The sequence below is a fragment of the Adelges cooleyi genome, unplaced genomic scaffold (assembly GCF_023614345.1).
Source record: "Adelges cooleyi isolate 19-005CV unplaced genomic scaffold, UGA_ACOO_1.1 ACOO_flye_CR_arks_rails_tigmint_CR_PRNA_108, whole genome shotgun sequence".
In the NCBI taxonomy this organism is placed as follows: Eukaryota; Metazoa; Arthropoda; class Insecta; order Hemiptera; family Adelgidae; genus Adelges; species Adelges cooleyi.
In genome coordinates this window covers 6,016,960-6,037,082 of record NW_026095761.1, presented here as the reverse complement: position 1 = coordinate 6,037,082, position 20,123 = coordinate 6,016,960, and the positions used below count along the sequence as shown (strand labels likewise).

General features: G+C 32.8%; 2 protein-coding genes across 8 annotated transcripts in view; one reads left to right on the top strand and one right to left on the bottom strand.

Moving 5' to 3' along the window:
* The window catches only part of LOC126847565 (protein outspread), an 81,816-nt gene extending 77,238 nt beyond the window's left edge, over positions 1-4,578 (bottom strand). For both annotated transcript variants that reach the window (XM_050587894.1, XM_050587896.1), the window contains exon 1: positions 4,050-4,578. In XM_050587894.1, the coding sequence (XP_050443851.1) occupies positions 4,050-4,181 (132 nt within the window). In that variant the 5' untranslated portion in view covers positions 4,182-4,578. The remainder of the gene's footprint in view (positions 1-4,049) is intronic.
* Positions 4,579-9,532: 4,954 nt separating this feature from the next.
* Positions 9,533-19,432, top strand: LOC126839899 (ATP-binding cassette sub-family C member Sur-like). Of its 6 annotated transcripts, none has more exons than XM_050575353.1 (26): positions 9,533-9,744; positions 11,645-12,026; positions 12,631-12,846; positions 12,921-13,121; positions 13,198-13,356; positions 13,423-13,575; positions 13,656-13,793; positions 13,887-14,049; positions 14,120-14,298; positions 14,373-14,477; positions 14,536-14,722; positions 14,813-15,180; positions 15,525-15,662; positions 15,722-15,928; positions 16,099-16,412; positions 16,495-16,557; positions 16,655-16,725; positions 16,786-16,991; positions 17,083-17,304; positions 17,520-17,677; positions 17,736-17,931; positions 18,089-18,326; positions 18,368-18,513; positions 18,578-18,869; positions 18,975-19,171; positions 19,268-19,432. In XM_050575353.1, the coding sequence occupies exons 1-26, from the start codon at positions 9,575-9,577 to the stop codon at positions 19,376-19,378; spliced, it is 4,980 nt and encodes a 1,659-aa protein (XP_050431310.1). In that variant the 5' UTR covers positions 9,533-9,574; the 3' UTR covers positions 19,379-19,432. The 6 variants fall into 6 exon arrangements, with proteins under 6 accessions (XP_050431310.1, XP_050431327.1, XP_050431320.1 ...); XM_050575370.1 differs by having other exon boundaries at positions 16,637-16,725; positions 18,404-18,513; XM_050575363.1 differs by having other exon boundaries at positions 16,637-16,725; positions 18,389-18,513.
* Positions 19,433-20,123: the final 691 nt, after the last annotated feature.

Below are 20,123 nucleotides of genomic sequence, written 5' to 3'. Positions count from 1 at the left end.
TTTTATGCATCACTGCTGCCTGAAGTGGAAAGTAAAACGGCATTCGAATAATTTATTTATTTGTTTCCCGTTCAATCTGAGTTGCATAAAACCGAAACCACTTCTATCCGCCATGTGTATTGTGGACCGTGGACACTATACTATCCGAGTGTAATTACAGTTATTATTGTTTCAACAATGATTTCATGATTTTTTTTTTTTATTATTATTATTACTTTTCACTGGCGTTGTAGGTATATACAGTTTGATTTGAATTACGTAAATCCGTGCGATTCGATTTTCGCTTACAGAAACCGAATTGAAAAAAAAATGAACTACACACAACCAGCAAGTCTAAAAACGCGATTGGAGTTGCCCAACGTCGCTGCCAGACGCGTCCGAAGAGTGTAAAAAAACGCGTGTACAGCCTCGCCCGTTCGGCCTGAATAGCTTCTAATTACTTTAGAGAATCCTAATTAGTAAGTATTCGTTTTGGGTACAACCGTCGCTCTTAGCGTCATTTCGCAAACGTGCGGTTATAGTAAATGCACCTGCGCGGCTATATGTTGTAAAACCTATAAATCAACAATACCTAATAGGCACATTACACACGATATAAGATGCATACACATTATATACATACGAGTACAGCGTGTACAATACTGAAGATTTGATTTAACGCCGCTCCCAAGATGACGCTCCAGATGACAAACGCCGCGACGTTATCACTCAGGAATATTGAATAAGTTACAAATATAATAAAACTGATTAACAAATTACAGACAAATAGAACTGACGCATACTTCATATTTTTGTTTATTTCTTATAAATAAAATATTATAGGAATTATAACAGAATTTTCAAACGTAAAATACTATTACGTAAATTTGTTGGTTTATTTCCTTTACATGATCTCCTTGTACATTCTACGGATGCAATGTACCATAATACCTGATTAACATTAAAAAAAAAATAATCACCAAACAGTTATATGATCCTATGTTACTACACCCATAGTATAGTAGTAATATTGTGTGTAGACCCATAAAATCTCTACAGATCTGAAATTATACCTACAATGTACTTTAGCTAGTCAAAAATGTATATAAGTTCGACGTTTCATATTCGAAATCGAGAAAAACACCAAAAAATGTGTACACATGTGTTAACATAAAATTACTGCGCTGTGGCTTTTTTTTTAAATAATCGAATTAATTTTAAATTAGTATAGAATATTCAGTAGACATAGTTTTATCAATACACGTTGACAAACCAAATAAAATTTTAAAAACTCTTTCCCCCAGAAAGGCTAAAAAAAATTTCTGTATTTCGTTTTATGTATAGTTTTAGAGTTTATAGTCTGAAAATTAAACTGAAGACTGTAGATCTAGAGTGGGGATAAACATGTGCCATTTTCTCAAAAATCTAAGGTCAACTATTTTTTTTAAAGAAAACCCCCAAACAAATGGAGGAAATAACACTATAAAATATAGTACATTTTAAGGTTGCTATGTTAGAGTAAATAAACAGTCAACAACAGGCATTTATAAAAATGTCATTATGTTGTTATACTAAAAATACGATTTTTAACACATTTTTGTCGTTCCAATGTTTTTAAACGATATAGACATGTGACCTATCCCGTACCAATATGGTCTGTTCCCACTTTGCCCTGACCATTACCGAACACTTTCAGTGAGAAACGAAAAGGTAATTTTTCAGACAAAATATTGGATATTGATTCTAAAACACTAATAAAGGAATCAAGTGGTAAAAAAAATATAGTAAAGTTGTTTTCATAAGATTTTACCAGAGAGTATATTAGAATGAAATACAATTGTACCGATGCTTTCTTTTTATCATTCTAAATAATTTTTTTTTAATTTTTAAAAATAAAACACTAAATTAGATTTATGATACGATAAGATGTGGGTGCAATTATTACCAACAACGTCTCTTTACAAACACTTCACCGAGATGAGCAATTAAACAGAAGAACGCCAAACAACAACTTGCTTTTTTTTCTATCCATTCCTCGCTATACCTACTGTCGTTGAACGTATACACAGCGCTGCGGACTTTCTACAACCGTAATCCGACGCGATTAATTATTGTTTAATGGGCGAAGGAAACCGAGAAAAAAAATGACAACGTAGTTATGCTACGAATGTGGAAAACAATGACACTTTCTCTTTTGTTTCGATAATAATTAATGAAATCATAATCGTAAAGCCGTTATATTGAATTTCAACCGGTGAAATCGACTGAGATTTTATTATTTCTAGTACCGAGTTGATGTATTTTCGTTTTCTAGATCGCCATGACTGTCAGCCAGACGTTTCGGGTTACGCCATTTCGCATATTATGAATACTTAACGGAGTTAGGCATTTTTTTTGCCGACGATCGGTTCTCACGCAGAACCGTTATCATTAAAATCGATATGTTACAATATTATATTATTACAATATGTAGTTTTTGTGTTACTATTATGTGTAGAGTCAGCAGGCGCACAGCTGATGAGTGATCGTCCGGTGTGTAAAATCATTTCATTAACCCGACAGCAATGCGCCAGGCCAAGAGCTGGTACCTCTGGAACATACTACATAATACTACCGAGGTTACCTCGTTCTAAAAAAACAGTTTTAAAGCACACACACACATGGTGTACAACGTTATAGAAGAAAACCGGTTTGTACGTATTCCGCAGAAACACGAATACAGGACTCTTCTTATCTCGATGTCAGTGTTTATAATCGTATGAATTGAGAAGATATTAGTCAAGCGCAATATAATGAAAAAAAATTGCCATGTTTTTCACAATGAAATATGCGAGCTTGTCTAGCCGGTGGCCTAATGTGTTGATTGTTGTAGGTATTTATTTAATACAATTCGCGAGTAGGTACCCAATAACGTCTGACAATAATAATTTACATTTAACCGATAAAAAAAAAAAAAATTATAATAACCAGATATTATAAAATATGATAGTGTCAAATTACTTTTTTTTTTAAGAACCCGTTTGGTACTTCATTTTCATAGCCACAAGTTTAGACTTGGCAAAGCTGTTTAAGCTGATCGCTTAAGCATTTGTGGTTTTATTAGACGATAAAACTTTAATTGAAATTATACATATTAAACGATAAGTGATAAAACTCAAACCGAATCCTAGTAAAAACGGTACGATTAAATTTAAAAACCGGATAGCAATAAACCCGAGACAAATTTCGATGTATTTTTTAAATATTTTGAATTTAAATGACTTATTAACATTCCACAGAGCTTATTGGCGATATTTTATTTTGAGGCTAGTCAATAAAAAGACCTTTAACGCCTTATTTAAAAGAATATATGATAATAATTTTATCTTAAGGTTTTGCATACTGTTGGGTAAAGAATGCTTTACCCAACAGTATGCAAATTGCAAATAATAATTCTTCATTTTAATATAATACCTATCTATAGTCCGTATCTTAGACAAAACAGAACCAATATCAAAGTTTAACCGAAATTTGTTACTCGTAGTTTTTAAAATGATTAATTTAGCATAACGTTAAGCATAGATGTAGTCCCAGCGACGTAGGCCTGTTGTGTGAAGGGAGGACATTGAAGCAAAATAAATGAGAAAGAAAAGTGAGTTTATTTTGGCAAAATAATATTCAAAAAGTGATAGTTAACGGTAAGGAACGATACAAGGATGACTTAATGGATTGTGAAGGTTGTGGGGACAGTTTTTGGTGAAGATATTCAATTAGGGTAACCGACCCCAAATGATTGAGAGTAGTTGTAAGAAAGAAACTGATGTCTAATTTTAAAGTAATAAAAGTACTTTCGATTGTTGTACGCTTTAGAAAAAAAAAATCACTATAAAAATAGTGGAGTAGTTTATTTTGAAAACAGTAAATCCGAACATCGACATTGTTGACGAAAACTTTTAGCCTAAGCCATTACTCGATAAAATACTTAAAAATCAAGACTAATAAAAATTGTTTACGAGGTAATATTGAGTCTGTTTGATCCGAGGGTGATACAAAATGTTTATGTAGTTAAATCGTCCGAGGTCGGTACTCACCCTGTTGCTTTCCAAAGCTTCGGCGCTGTGCTCCTCCTTTTGCCTGAAGCAATTGGTGCATTTGGACTTGTTGAATATGTTGGGCGAAAACTTTTTACACTCGCCGTTGCGCGTCATGGGCCCAGCGGTCATCGATATCCCTCAAGCGCCTATCAGCGACTCGAACTCGACCACCGAAACAACGGGTAAGGCAGAAGACGTATCCGACATCGGCGGCGGTAAAGATGCCATTGGAATCTGTGTGCCCGATTTTTTTATTTTTTGAAGAAAAACCGAGAGAGAGGACCGTCTTCGCGAGAAGCTCAAGTCTTGATAACGAAAACCGTGGATAACGCGCACATAAACTGACGACGGGTCGTCGATGCAGACGACAATATTGCAATATTACCTACGTCGATAAAACAGAATATCGAATATAAAGTATACGAAATTATACCTTAAACAACACGCACACTAAAAAACATACACACACACACACTTAACAACAAGTACCGGCCGACTAAACGCACGGACTCCGAATGCGATGAATTTGAAAATGTGTTTGCCCGTTGCCGCCGCCGCCGCCGCCACCGCCTGAAGGTTGGTCGATAGCTATATACATGTATACCGGGAACGTGTGCCCGCTCTTCGCCGTCGAATTACCGGTGGGGGACGGCGGCCGGCACGTCGCAATAGCTGCTGCTGTGTATACACACAAAAATACATACAAACTTCAGCGCTATCTGTCGACCCCGCTCTAGCCAGTGTTCTGTGTCGGTTTAAGGGTAACTAGTCCATATGCGCAATTATATTTCAATAAAAAAACACTGAGAGGATGCTTAAGCTCTGCGTTTTCCGGGTATTTAAATTTGAATTTTATTTAATAAGGTTAAGAAATTTTTTTTTTTTGGCAAAGATAACCATAACAATTTAACCTATAACAATTTAACATTTTTAACACTCGTGTTGTTATTAGCATTTAAACTTTGTATTACAAATGTATACAATATTAAAATATTTACATGTATTTTATTCAAGCTTCGCTTATATTCATTAAATTTGTCATTTATTTTTCTATGTATAATATTGGAATATCTATATAGACTTGCTGAAACCCTAAGGCAAATTTTTATTTTTCGAAAACGAGGCAGAACTAATGGGAAATGTGAGAGCCACCTGAAATTGATAAATAATACTGAATAATGCTGATATCAACTCTGAAAAAAGCTTGTGTTTTTTTTTTGTATTAAATTTTTAAAGATATTTATGTTTAATAAAATAACAGTTTTATTTGTATTATATTAAAATATTATTATTATTAGGTTTACCTCTTAAAATATTACTACGTCCTTCATTCATACAAAATGTTTAGTACGTCACAGGGTTCATTCCCCACTTGAATCATATTTGGTGTCTCGCCAAGTGTTAAGAGTTTTATCCTGTAAATAGTTAAAAAAATACACAATATGCCCCATTGAAAAAAAATGTTTACCCAGCTTTGCATCACGGATGAAAAATGTCTGATGCTGCCATTATACAGCCAAGTTCATAGGCCTTTAAGCCTATATGTGTCAACTTCTAACGTAATTAAATATTCCTCTTGGATATTTCTGGACGGAATACTGCTGATTAAACCTAAGCTACTGAACCCATGAATTTCATTTATAATTAAACAACCCGAGTAAGATCGCCAAAAGGTGGCTACTGTTTAAGAAAACAGATGGATTGTGTTGCAACAGACTGAAAAATAATTAACAGCTGAGTGATGATGATTTAAAGAAAAGTTTTATATATTTTAATTGAAAACACGTGACAGACGTTTGTAGTTTGTATTTACTATTTGGATTTATGCCAGAGCAGTGTTTGAGATCAACAGAATATTATTCAACACTTAACACCAATGCATCACATTTGTTTTTAATTATTACAATTATTTTGAGGCGAGAATATAGAAGATAGAAATTTAATTTCTACTTTATATTACTGTAAAAATGCTTAATTATATTTTAAATATCAATGTACAGTTGTGTATTCAACTTTAGATGAAGGAATAACAGCTATTACATCAAGTAAAAGCTACTTTTTTGGATGTCCCAAAAGTTAACTCCTCCTGAAAAATTCTAATTGTAAATTGTAAACTATACTGAGTTGCACCACTGTAAACATAGTAACATTATTTTACTGCACTTACAATTTAAATTATCGTTCTCGATCAATTTATGATTAACTTGTATTTGTTATTCTTGCAAACTATATACTAGAAAGCATTCATAATCGTTTAAAAGATATCTAAAAAATATTGTATCCATTTTATTATTTTAACAAAGATTGTGACCAATCACTTACTGTATCAAATAACGGTCATTGTAATTCAAATATTTAATGTTAAAAAAAATGTGAATAAAAAACGTCGTTAACATAATAATTGAACGCTACTGTGATAATTTGTATGTTAAAGAGATAGCGAGTTAGGTTTTATAGTATTATGGGTACCCATAAATTGTCGTGCCTTTTGGTGACTAAAATGTACATTATTACTCTTATAACCCGCTGTTGGAAGTTGTATCATTACATATAACTGTTATGTGACTTAAAATATAATTAATTACACTTAAACCCTTACAATAATAACTGCAGAACAACGCTTTGGTCTCGAAAAACGACTGGAACACATAATGCAGTCGACCATCCCTAGTGATTTTCAATGTAACCATAATATCCAAACGTTAGTAACGTTTATCTACTCTTGCGTAATACATAAACTATATGTTTATTTTTTTCCCAACTGCAGGTTTTTTTAACGCCGACATTACCGAAGGAATTAAAAATAATGCGTCATATTATTATACATGTTATAGTATGGCTGCACGTTATATTATTATGACTGTAGCAACGGTGGACCAATCGATTTCAAGTTCAATTATACATAAGTCATAACATAAACCCCTTTTGTTCGGTTAATAGATTGTACAAACTGGTACAGAAAAAATATTAAAACGCGTTAGGTAAAGAAATCAATAATAAGAAAAATTGTTTTATCACCGCCATGCGCCATAGCTGTTGTTTGTGTTAATATTTTATGTTAAAACATATTACAAACGGTGTACTGTGTAGCGTATTAGTTGATACGTATGATGTTAAAATGTTATTATGATTTTATATTATTATTATAATAATGATCGGCCGTCGGCGCACTGTTTCTGTAAATGTTATAATCCAATTTTGTATACACACGCTTTTAAATGGGAGTAAATTAAAAAAAAAATCTACTTTTATACAGACCCTTCAGACAAAAAAAAACACCTTCAACAACAACGTTCCCTCACCCCACTAAACGTACAGCCCGTCCAGACATTCCCTCTCGTTTGTTACATTATATTATATCCGACCCGGCCCGGCGTAAAACCAAAACCAATAATTATTTTCATCCATCACCACCACTGTCAGGTTCATGTTTATGGCACACAAGTATTATAAAAAAAAAAAAGATAAGGTATAAAAAAAAGGGGGAGAATATAATATTATCGAGGATAACTGGTCGGACCAGTTTTATTTAAATGAGTGAATTGGAAAAAAAATATTAATCTAGCCTACATATATAAAAAGAAACTCTGAGGCGTAATCGAATTGTGAACAAAACGGTTCGCTAAATAATAAGAACTATAAGGCTTCTATATAATATTTTAGTCCTTATCCAAGTTCTAGAGCGACTTATAATAAATAATACATGATGATTTTAAAAATACAATTTGAACTTTTTTTATTTAAAATAATAAAATGTTTAAAATTAGGAATAATTCGTCCAGCCTAACTCTACGGTATCCAACTATAGGGGACTGCTAAGCCGTCCAACACCAAAACCCTCCAAGCGTTCCAGTCAATCTGCCTACGAATGATTACCTCTGCCCCTTGGTATGTAACAAACAATAACCTCCATACAGACTTAAAACTACCAACCCTTAACGAACTGGCCAAATCCCACTATTCCAAATTTTACTCTAAACTACACTCCCATTCCATTCCTCTAATTAAAAAATTATCCCCTGTCTCACTTATTCCTAGAAGGCTAAAAAGGTAATGGGTCAGGGACCTGCTTAACGCATAAACATTAATTTTTCTGGTCAGATGGCACTACTGAGAGCCTTCCTATTCACACATTATGTCATTGTATCGTTGTCATCAGACTTGCTGATTATACATATTTTGTATAGATTGTAAATAAAAAAAAATAAAAAATTAGGAATCTAATTATAAATTAAAATAAAAAACACCCCGAACAACTAAAATATAGGAAATACATTTTATCAATAATAGTATTCTTTAGATTAAAAAAAAATACAAAACATTCGCCGTTTTATAGTCGTCATACACTGTGTATGTTAATTTGCCTATACCGTGAAATAAGGGAGCACTTTAAGAAATTTGTTTAAGAAACTATTGATTCGATCCATTTTTAATTGTTTAAATTTTTTTAGTACTTTATTTGTTTTAATTCATATTTTACATATACCTAATATAATATTTATATTTCATTTCAAAATGCTAAGAAAGGATGTATATTTTTTTCATTATAATCAGGGCCGTACTCAGCCCTTTAATTAAATTTTTTTTGTATGCCCAGCCCTGGATATATGACCTGAGAAAACCGGTCTGAATACGGCCCTGATTATAATTTATAGTTTATTAAAATTTGTATAATGATAATAACAACAGAAAATGTCAATATTTTTAAATTTAAATCTTTAATGTTTAATTAATTGTCTTACAGAATATAAAATTGCTTCAATACATACAAAAATGTCAAACATTATTATAAATAGGTCACTGTAAGTATAAAAATGTATAAAAACCTTACACCCCTGACTCCATAACGTCTCACATAGTTATTTATTTTTTAAATTTATGTCCGAAATTTTATACTCAAGTGACTTATTAGTTACTGTTATTTTAACACTTTTCCAATAATGTTTGGTTATTTGCCATCATAAAAAATTCGTGTCTAATTAAGTATTCAAAAAGAACTATTTATATAACTATATATATATATTTATAAAATGTATTTATTTAGATATAATTATGTAAATGTTTGTATTTTTACATGTATAGCTGTAAAACTCCTTTAAAAAGCATGTCAACACACACACACACACACGTCATATAGATTTATATAAAAAAAAGCACATTCATACGACAGTCGTAAACAAGGAAATTGAACAAAAAAGATTTTTTTTTTTCTATTGTATCGCGCTATTATTTCCTAAATAATCAAATCAAGACCAATAAATTCTATACATCACATCAAACAGGTACACGACGGCGAGCATGTACGAATTCAACGCACATCCGTTTCAATTAGATGATCATTCGGTGTAGGACGGCGAGTAGGCGAACGCACGAAAGTCCCCCCAATTTTTACACATAGGTGTACGCTGCTTAATGAATTAGTGTACCGTAAAACAGAGGGACCCGCAGTTTAATAGCATCAATCAACCTCGACGATTTGGCCGAAACAGTCGCAACCCCGACGAAGCACTATATGGTTCAACATGAGCAGGCTATTGTGCACGGCTTACAAAACCGAATGGAACGGTACCGAGCCAAAACCATGGTTGGTATACGACCCGTGCGATATGGAACTCTTCAACGTCGTCTCGTTCGGATTCGCTATTTATGCAAACATGTTGATTTTCATATACGTCAGGTGTATTTCCACAAGGTAATTTATATATATATATATATATATATATATATATATTTAAATATATTTATATACGTATACATAATGTTTATTTAATTCACACGCACGTGTATTAGCTCGATCAACCGACAGGGTCGAACTGACTCAAAAATGTTTAATATTAATATATTGATAACGTTACCTAATATTATCGGAATATAAATAATATTTTTGAAATAACATTTGTAAAATATGTATTTTTAAATATGAGTTTTGTGTAAAGGAGATTGGAGACGTAACGTCTCAGGCATGTTGATTTGAAAAAAACAAAATATCGATAAAAAAATACTTGCACACAATTTGCGTTTTCACTTTTTAGTGACTTTTATATTAATTTATAAAAATATCGGTTAATAAAATTGTGACTACATAATTAAATTCTTTTGATATATTTTTTACGCGTTTATTAAGTATTTTTTCAATTGAATTTGCAAACCTTAAATCCTAAAATCATCTCCAAAAAATGTATAAAAATTTCATCCTTCTCTAGGAGAACTCTGGCAAACTTGTTTTTTTTTTCGTTTTAATTAATAGAAGTTTGTTAAAAAATATTTTTAGAACTCTATTTGTCTCTAAAATAATAGTGTACTATTGTTGAAACTTAACTAAATTATATAATTCATCTTGATCTGAAGTACCTTTTCACTTTTTTATTTTATTAATTAATCAAAGTCGGAGTTTAAAGATATTTAATAAATACGATTATTTGTAAGCAAATTAAAATTACATAATACTTTTTTTAGTTTTATGTCAAAGCAGCAAACAAATGTAACTGAGATGCAAAAATTCAAGTACAGCCATTTTATTTTTTTATAGATTAAACTAAATAATGTATTTATAATACATTTATTGAAACACTGTTAATTTTTGTTTACGTTTCAATGTTAAATATTAAATTACATAATATTTTATAAAACATTAACATTATTAAAATTGGCCCATATGCGTATGGGGCCAGTCAGACTCTGATTAGAGGTTTTTATACTAATCGAAGAGGTTAGAACCAAAATCCTAGAGACAGAAATTAGAAATATTTTCATACAATTTTACAGAAGAGAAAAATGAAAACAACAAATTCAACCTATTTTACGGTGATATTATATTGTGTTTATAGTCTTCCTAATTAAACTTGATTTAAAATCAATGAAAAGCCATAACTTAAATATATCTACTGTTGGAATAAAGATGCAATAAAAATCCGTTATTTTTCAATTCAAAATTTTTAAATTATCAAAAACAATTCTCGGACAGAAAACTGTTAAAATTATTTGGTTTCAAAATATTTCAGAAACTATTTTCAATATTTCTATCTTAGTGGTTCATTAAAATTGCAGAAGAAAACAAACATTTTTTTTAAAGAAAAAAGATGGATAATATAAAAAAAAGGATTAGAGAAGGATTCTCATTACCATGAGAATATAATATTTAGAAAAAACTGTTAAGCAAACTTATGGTTAAATACATAGTAAAGATATAAAATCTACTTGAACCCTAAACCATAAAAATTATACACTTCTTGCGTACACGTGTTACGACAACGATGTTGTCATCTTCAGCGCTAACAACAGACTCAAGACTGAAGATGACAACATCGTTGTCGTAACACGTGTACGCAAGAAGTGTATAATTTTTATGGTTTAGGGTTCAAGTAGATTTTATATCTTTACAATATAATATTTATTATGTAAACAAAAAAAACAACTGTTCTAGCTTTAAATATAAGCTCTACAAAAAACAAAAGCAGAGTAACTCACCCTATACACGCCATCTTAAAAATAGGGTGTGTTGCGTTTTATGTAAACGTTTTTCTGTTAATTCTATCAATAGAATTGATTCGTTAACTAGAGATAATATAAAAAATACACCGTATATTTGCCAGCAATTCGTCTCCGAGATGTTTGTTCCGGAGTCATTCGGCTCGATGCACCGTCAACACGTTTGCTTCTCTCGTGGAGTTTACTCTATTTGCTGATTATGCACTTAGTTCGTGCGGGTCAATGGCAGTAGCTGCTGTTGGTGTAGTTGCGCAAGTCAGTTCCGGATTAGTATGTTACATGTTAGAAGTGGCCGGACAATCCGGTCCGTTGGGATGCGGAGTACTAGCGTGGCTAGTTTGTGGCTTGAGCAGAGCTTTGCTGTTCGTATCCCTGATGAATGCCGGCCTCGATTTAGACGTGCACATCCGTCTGACAGCCTTGGCCTTATCGGCCGTCTGCTGTTATGCCACGGCAGGACTCCATCTCTACGCCATGGTCAGACAGGTACGCTGTTTTGTGAATTGTTAATAAACCCACTAAATTATCGTAAAAACTTTAACGTCACTAAAAACAATACCACCAACGATTCAAAATCATAAATTATGCGTCGGCTAAACAATATCGATATTGTTAAAAGAAAAAATATTATTGTATTCTGAAGTCTCGTGTCAGGCATATGGTCGACAATTAAAAAGTATGTTATTCGGTATTAACAGTATTGGTTATTATTAATTATAATAGTCCAGCGAGTGCCCGGAGGATTCCTTGTTTCGTAAATTAACGTTTCAGAACACTGATGAAATATGACCACAGAATGTAACTATGATCGTTGTCATGTTATTAGCTATACAGCTGCTAGAGGTGTATGCTAGAAACCCATCAGACTATCACAATATATTCGATCTGACACTAATTAATTAGTTTACACGTGGACAGTCAACCGTGGGCGTCAAATTATACAGCATACCTAGCTTAAGTGCATTTTTAATTAACATTTTGCCTACACAAAAACTGACAACACCGCTGACCAGCAGATAACTCAATCAAACATTTTTCTGAATAGTGTAGACTAAAATAATTAAAAATATTATGTGTTTTTTCTATACAGCCGAAAATAAGAAAAACTGATTTAGATCTGGAATTTTACACGTATCGACACGACTACGTTAGTTGGTATTCTAGAGTTACGTTTTATTGGTTAACGGGATTTTTGAGAAATTGTTATAAAAATCCAATCCAACTTGATGATTTGGGACAATTACCGTGTCGCGAACAATCGACCACGCAGTACGAGAGACTGTACAACGTTTATCTCAAACAAAAGGTCTGTACTTAACTAGTGACGGATGTAAATAAACGTAGGTACTTCAAAAGCATAATGATTGGATGTACACTTAGGAAATACACGGCACTTCTACAAAAGTATCTATGTGGAAATGTTACTGCACGGTTTACTGGAAAGAGTTTTTATTGGGCGGAATACTTAAAATGTTAGGCGATTTTGTGGGCTATGTCGGACCTTTAGGCGTGTCCGTTATAGTCAACTTTGTCGCGAAAAAACATAATGCAACCAATTCAGAAATAGCCACCCCAACAAACGTAAGTTATACTTTGCTAAATCATTATTAGACCATACATATTTAGTTGACAAATGATAAGTTTATTCTTTCGTCAGATTAATTATTCGTGTTGTATTACTTTTGGGGATTTTCTAAATAACGGTTACGTTATGGCTTTTATAATGCTTATAAGCTGTCTTGCTCAGGGCAGCTTTTCGCAAGCCAGTACTCATATATTGAACGTTGAGGGCATTCGACTGAAATCCGGACTTCAAGTTTGTTATTAAAATTATATAGAGTAAAATGTCAATAATAATAATTATAAACAAGCGTTATTTTAGGCAATGCTCTATTATAAAATGTTAAGGCTACAACAGACTCAAGTTGATGCTTCATCAGAAAATGGTCATATCATCAATCTCATGTCAGAAGATACTATGAACATTATGTCCAGTTTTTGGATCGGACATTATATATGGGCAATACCGTTGAAAGTATAAAACAAAACTCAATTGTTTTTTAGACATTATAAAATTCTTTAACACCTTTACGTTGATTTTATTGTCTTATGTAGATATTCTTTTTGATTTATTTACTGTACTTAAAACTTGGTTGGAGCGCCATATTAGGGTCGGCCTGTTGTATTTTAATAATGATACCGTTACAATTTATCATTGGCAAAAGGATGTCTACCAACTCAAAGGAAATATCGGTAAATTTTAGTCCGCTTTTAGTGTTAACTATTTATATATTTAAATGCATTTTTAAATCAATTTTATTTTCTTTCACTTGATATAATTTTAAGTCGCTATCAGATAAACGTCTGCAAATGACTAATGAAGTACTTCAAGGCATAAGATTAGTTAAGTTATGTGGATGGGAGAATGAATTCATCGATCGTATTACAGATGCTCGAAACAACGAACTCGATCTATTAGATAAAGACTCCATGTATTGGGGATCGATGAGTACGCCCGCCATTAAACTTGATTACCTACTCTAATTTATTATAGCTATTCGTTATCGAATTGATTTCAGCTTTTTTAACACATGCTTCTTCTGTTCTCGTATCACTTTTTTGTTTGGGTTTATACTGCTTACAAAACGGCGCACAACTAGACTCTGGAGCTGTGTTTTCAAGTCTTGCGTTATCCAATCAGTTGACCGTCCCTCTTTTTATTTTCCCCATTACAGTGCCGATCATTATTGCAGCAATAGTACGTTTTTTATACTTAGTACTTACAATTTGTAAATTTAATGATTTTTGTTTTAAATTTCTATACTAATATAGGTGAGTACCAGACGTATTGAAGAGTTCATGGCACTCCCAGAAATCACACCGAATATTAAACATTTAAAATTGCGACTAAATAAAAATAACAAGCGCAAACCAACGGTAACATACTCTGTTGAAAATAATGAAAAATATTTAGTCAAAACTAAAATAATTTTAGCCAACTGTATCATGGAGTAAATCTGATGTTAACGTATCCAATATAACGGAATTGATTCCTGAAGAAAATAGGAACGCTAAAAAAGAAATTGAAAATGATGTTTGCATTTCAATAAACGATGCCACGTTTTCTTGGCCTAACTCAAAGGTTCCAATTCTTGTTATTGACAATTTGAACATCGAAGAAGGTATACATTTTGAAGTGGCTTGATACCTGTTTTTTTTTTATAATACTAGATAATTGTATTTTTAAATAACAACCAAAAATATTTGATTAGGCAAGCTAACAATTGTAACCGGTAAAGTTGGAAGTGGTAAAACATCGTTGTTACTTGCTTTGCTCGGTGAAATGAACTGTTTATTTGGAGAAGTGGACTTCAAAAAGGGAACGACTATAGCATTTGTTTCTCAGAAAACTTGGTTACTGAACGCATCGGTTTTAGAAAACATTGTGTTTGGAGACAAATATAATAAATCCAGATTCAAAAGAGTGATAGACGCGTGTGCTCTTGGTCCTGACATAGACATACTACCCGACAAGGAAAGGACCGTAATTGGAGAACGAGGAATAGCATTAAGCGGTGGCCAGCAACAGCGAGTAGCTATAGCTAGAGCTTTATACTCAAAAGCCAATATTATTTTAATGGTAAATACTAAATACTTTAGTTAAAAGTCAATTATTTTTCACCACTGGATATTCCCAATCGTTTTGGATTGGTCACCCTGGTCTTAAGACTCCACTTAAACATCTGTACCCATTATTTTTGGCCTTCCTGTACTTAACAGTTTCTCTTTTTTAAATTATGCTGTTTCCTGTTCTTCTCTTTTGAAATTGGCCAATAGAGGCATATGTCTTTTCTTTAAAATTGGGGCCACACCTATGCTACAGAATGAAAGCTGCCGTCTATTCCTGTTCTGTTCACTTTCGTCACTTGGCATAGAACTATATCTAAGCGCATATTAATTTACAATTCCATTACTGTTGGCTAGGATAATCCATTATCAGCACTAGACAGCGAAGTTAGTCAACATGTGATGTTTAATGGAATAAAAAAATCAACCTTGAATTACGCCAAAACTGTTGTTATGACCACGAGTTTTGCGAGTGATTTATCTTATGCAGATACGGTAAGTAGTGCGATTCAAAGCAATAGATCAACATATTTGCATTGAGCTTATATTTTTAGGTAGCGCTAGTGGAGTCTGGTAAAATCGAGTTCTACGGTAACTTGGCTGATCTTGAACAAAGAGGCGTTCAAAAGATGATGACTTCAATGGAAAATCAAGAACACGTTCGACGAACGGCATCCGAAAGATGGAAGTTATTTAAACTAGTCAGTAAGATTGGACATCAACTTTACCGAAACTGGCCAACAAATGAAAACCAACAAATGGTAACTTATAAAAACCTTAAAAATGTATCCAATTCAAACAATTAGGAAACTCTAATATAGAGTACCCTTAAGTATAACACTTATTTGTATACTATTTTTGTACTGTAGGATTTTAAAACAATTGTTTTTGCAAAACTAGTTAATAACAATTCAAATATGATTAATTTTAGAATTTGAAGTCCAAAAAAAGTTTTGGTGCTCTATACGGTTCCAGATATTTGACTCATGATCTTCTGCTTCCTACTGATGAATGTGGTGACAGAGATTCTTGTGTCGAGAGGAACCATTGGATGTCTTCGAATAAAAAAAGGGAGAGATCGGCTACGATCGCAGATATACAACTACCACGACGTAAACCGTTCATTGACGATTCGCTGGTAGCTCAACCCGCCGTCAGTTTCCATTCAAGTATCAAGTATCGGAATTATCCAATTGAAAGGCAAGGTCAAAGAAGTTTGAGACGTTACGTTTTGTCGTCGTTCGGGTAAAAAAATGTTTAAAATTCCATAACTAATAGTAATAGTAATAGGCCATTGTTATCAAAATTTTTTGTTTTCACAATATAGAAGCTCACATTCTACGAATCGATTCAACAGACAATCTCAACACAGTACAAAGCGAAAGACAAGGTAATTTAAGTTTTAACAAAAGCTAACTCAACAGTCGCACTTCCCCCAAAAAAAAAAAAAACGAATTAATACATTTCAGAGCTGATGGTGATTTCAGTTTAGCAGAAGAAATGTTATTGAAGAAAACACCGTTGGCAATATCTGATATTAGCGACGAGGATTCGCCAGGTATAAATGTGATAAACAAATGAGTACATACATATTGTTAAATATTCAACGGTTTTAAAGACTTGAAAAGTGACCGTGCTCGCTTCGAAGATGAATTCGCGTACAATTCTGTGTCATTAAAAACGTATTTCAAGTACATATCGTGGAGTGGCTGGCCAACGTATGCGTGTTACATAGTACTTACAGTTGCATGGCAGACATCCAGAGTGTTCATAGATTTTTGGTTGAGTTGTTGGACTAATTTGGAATTCTCTCACGACACACAAGTATGTTATATTATATAGTTTAATAATAATTAATGTTTAATTTTCGCTTAATATTATAACCGTTCTTAAAGTATCCTATTTTTTTTTTTAGACTTATTGGTATTTGACCGGTTACAGTCTCCTGTGTTTAATTTCTATTGCTTTATCTGCCCTGTCGAACACCTTAGGTCAGTATGGCGCTTTAAATGCTAGAAAACTTGTGCACCAACGAATGTTAAACAACATTATCTTTAGTCCATTATCATTTTTCGATACTACGCCGATTGGAAGAATTGATAATTGTTTTTCAAACGATTTAATAATTATTGACAAGGTAATTATTCAGGGGAAATTGAAATTCGCGCTTCATGACAAAACATCTTTATTGTGCATTTACAAAACTCGATTTAAAAAAGTACAACCAAATAAAAAAAAACACACAATAAACTAAAAATTATATAAATAAATGTTGTCTGTATAGTTGGCAATGTTTTGTCATGGAATTTACGAGGTAATCTATTTTAAAGTTAAACAATTTTTACATTTTAGAAAATAGGTACGTCTATGCAACGTTTGGTGCATTTCGTTTTTTTGTGTTTGTGTGGCATTGTCGTGAACGCCATTATAACACATTGGTTTTTAATTATCGTTGTACCAATATGTCTTGTGTATTACACAGTTCAGAAGTTTTATAGGTGTTCATCTAGGTAAGTAGGTACTTTTTAAAGGATAACTTTTAATATTTTCAATTGTTCGGTATTTCAGGGACTTGCAAAAACTGGAAGGTAATCTACAGTCACCAATGATCGTACATTGTAACGAAACGATTTCTGGGTTAGACACAATTCGAGCTTTCGGGAAACAAACTTGGTTTATGTCTGAAATGATTAACAGGATCGATAACCATACGAAAGTGTTTTTGATCATTAGTTCGTCCAATCGATGGCTTGGAATCGCGTTGGTAAGACACTGTTGAGATTTTAGAAAATATTATTTTAAATATAAGTATAACGTGAGGCGTTAAATACAAATAATATTGTGTTTTTATAAAAATTATTAATGTATCTGCTGGTGGATAATGCATACTAATTTATTTGGAATTTCAATACTTATTTTAGGATTACTTAGGAGGCGTTATTGTTTTTGTGGCAACAATGGTAGCATTAATCACTACCACGTTTTTTTCTTCTGCCATTTCTTCGGCAATGGTTGGATTAGCTATAAATTACACCTTGTTGGTACCCGTATACTTGAATTGGGTAGTCAAATTTTTTGCCGATTTAGAGTCGTACATGAGTGCTGTCGAGCGGACTGAAGAATTCGCAACAATACCGACAGAAAACTATAGAAGTGATAGTAAGTTGGATTCTTCAATGCTTATATATTTTGCTATTAAGTCACAGCGCAAGGGTTTTCAGCTACAATCACTCGAGCTTGGCCGTCCAAAGGATCCATAATATTAGATAAGGTATCGGTAAAGTACGACGAAAATCAAGAGCCCGTCATCAGCAACGTGAGTTTACACATTCTACCGGGGCAAAAGGTACAATGTACACTTAATAATTGCACAATGTGTAGTTGTTACAATCACACGTCTTATGTTGAAGGTAGGAATATGCGGTCGTACGGGCAGTGGCAAGTCGTCTTTGGTGATGAGCATACTTAACATGGTACCGATTCGAGACGGGACAATAACGATTGACGGTGTCGACATAAACAATGTACCTCTGCAAAGTTTAAGGTCTCGTATTTCAGTCATACCCCAAGACGTAAGAATGTTTAGCGGTACAATCAGACAAAACTTAGACCTGAAAAACGAATACTCGGACAACGAGATATGGAGTTGTTTGAGAATGGCGCAAATGGAAGAAACTGTACAACTACAGTTGGGCGGCCTCGGTGCGTACAACAATGTCGACTTTTGCTGGATTGAATCTTACCTGCAATCAAATCAAAATTATTTTATTTAAACTTTAAAAATGGAACCAAATTATTTGTTCGCAGAGGGTATAGTGAGCAATGCGGGGGACAATTTGAGTAGTGGCCAAAAACAACTGCTATGCCTGGCAAGGGCAATTTTACAAGACAACGTTTGCTTGATAATGGACGAACCCACCAGTTCAGTAGACGACGACACTGAAACAAAATTATTGGAGGCGATAAAAAATTCATTCCACGGTCGAACTGTTATTACCATTGCAGTAAGTACATTGGTATTGTGTTGTTTACTCATTGAAAAGCAATAATCCATTAGATACTTGATATTACTAATGCTGATTAATTTGTCGGGAGTTTAGCATAGATTATCGACGATATCGGATTACGACCGTGTACTTATTTTGGAAGGCGGTAAAATCATTGAAGACGCCGTTCCGTCGTCAATCAAGTCTCTACCAGAATGCATTTGAATGGAAGTTCGAAATATAATCTGTACTCCTGTTTTGTAAACATATATTATGCAAACCAACTAAAAATATATTGTTTCTAATTGCTCAAACAAAGGCATTTTAAAGTAAAATATTAGTCGTAAGTTCTTTTGAACAAGTAGACAACACTAATGATTAAGACACCATTTGTGATTTTACACGGTAGATTACTACTACCCAACTAGGTATTTAGGCTATTTTTGGTTTTAAAAATATTTCGAGAACATAATATTTGTATACCTACACCGTGAATTTTAATGGATTTTGAGAGTTGCCCATCAGTAACATCCATAGAATGGATTATTTACATTTTTTTTTAAAGAATTTAATTTGTTTAAGGAGGAGATCTCTGCACCACTGTCGTTTAACAGTGAGAAATGTTTTAACAAAATCACCCATAAGTACACAAAAAATAAAATTAACACACAGAAGAGTTTTTGAAAATAATTAATAACCTCAAACATATTATACATTAAGTTCTCAAATTATAATTTTAAATTACATTTAATAACTCTATGACAGTTGAGGTTCTTTAAAAATTAAAAAAAAAATTCTGGATTTGCTGGGATATTAAAATGTCTTAAAATAAATGTTTACGTTTTTACCTACACATGATATAAATATTTTACCGAAATGTCGTAAAAATATGACTTTGTAATATGGTTAGGTAAGTATTACAAAATTTCAAATATATTTTGAGGAATTAAGAGAAAATTTAGCATCCTAG

Coding starts and splice junctions, on each gene's coding strand:
- LOC126839899 (XM_050575340.1), top strand. CDS start 9,575: ATGAGCAGGCTATTGTGCACGGCTTACAAAACCGAATGGAACGGTACC. Junction 14,478..14,535: donor ATAACAAGCGCAAACCAACG/GTAACATACTCT, acceptor AAATAATTTTAG/CCAACTGTATCATGGAGTAA. Junction 16,413..16,494: donor TACGTTTTGTCGTCGTTCGG/GTAAAAAAATGT, acceptor TTCACAATATAG/AAGCTCACATTCTACGAATC.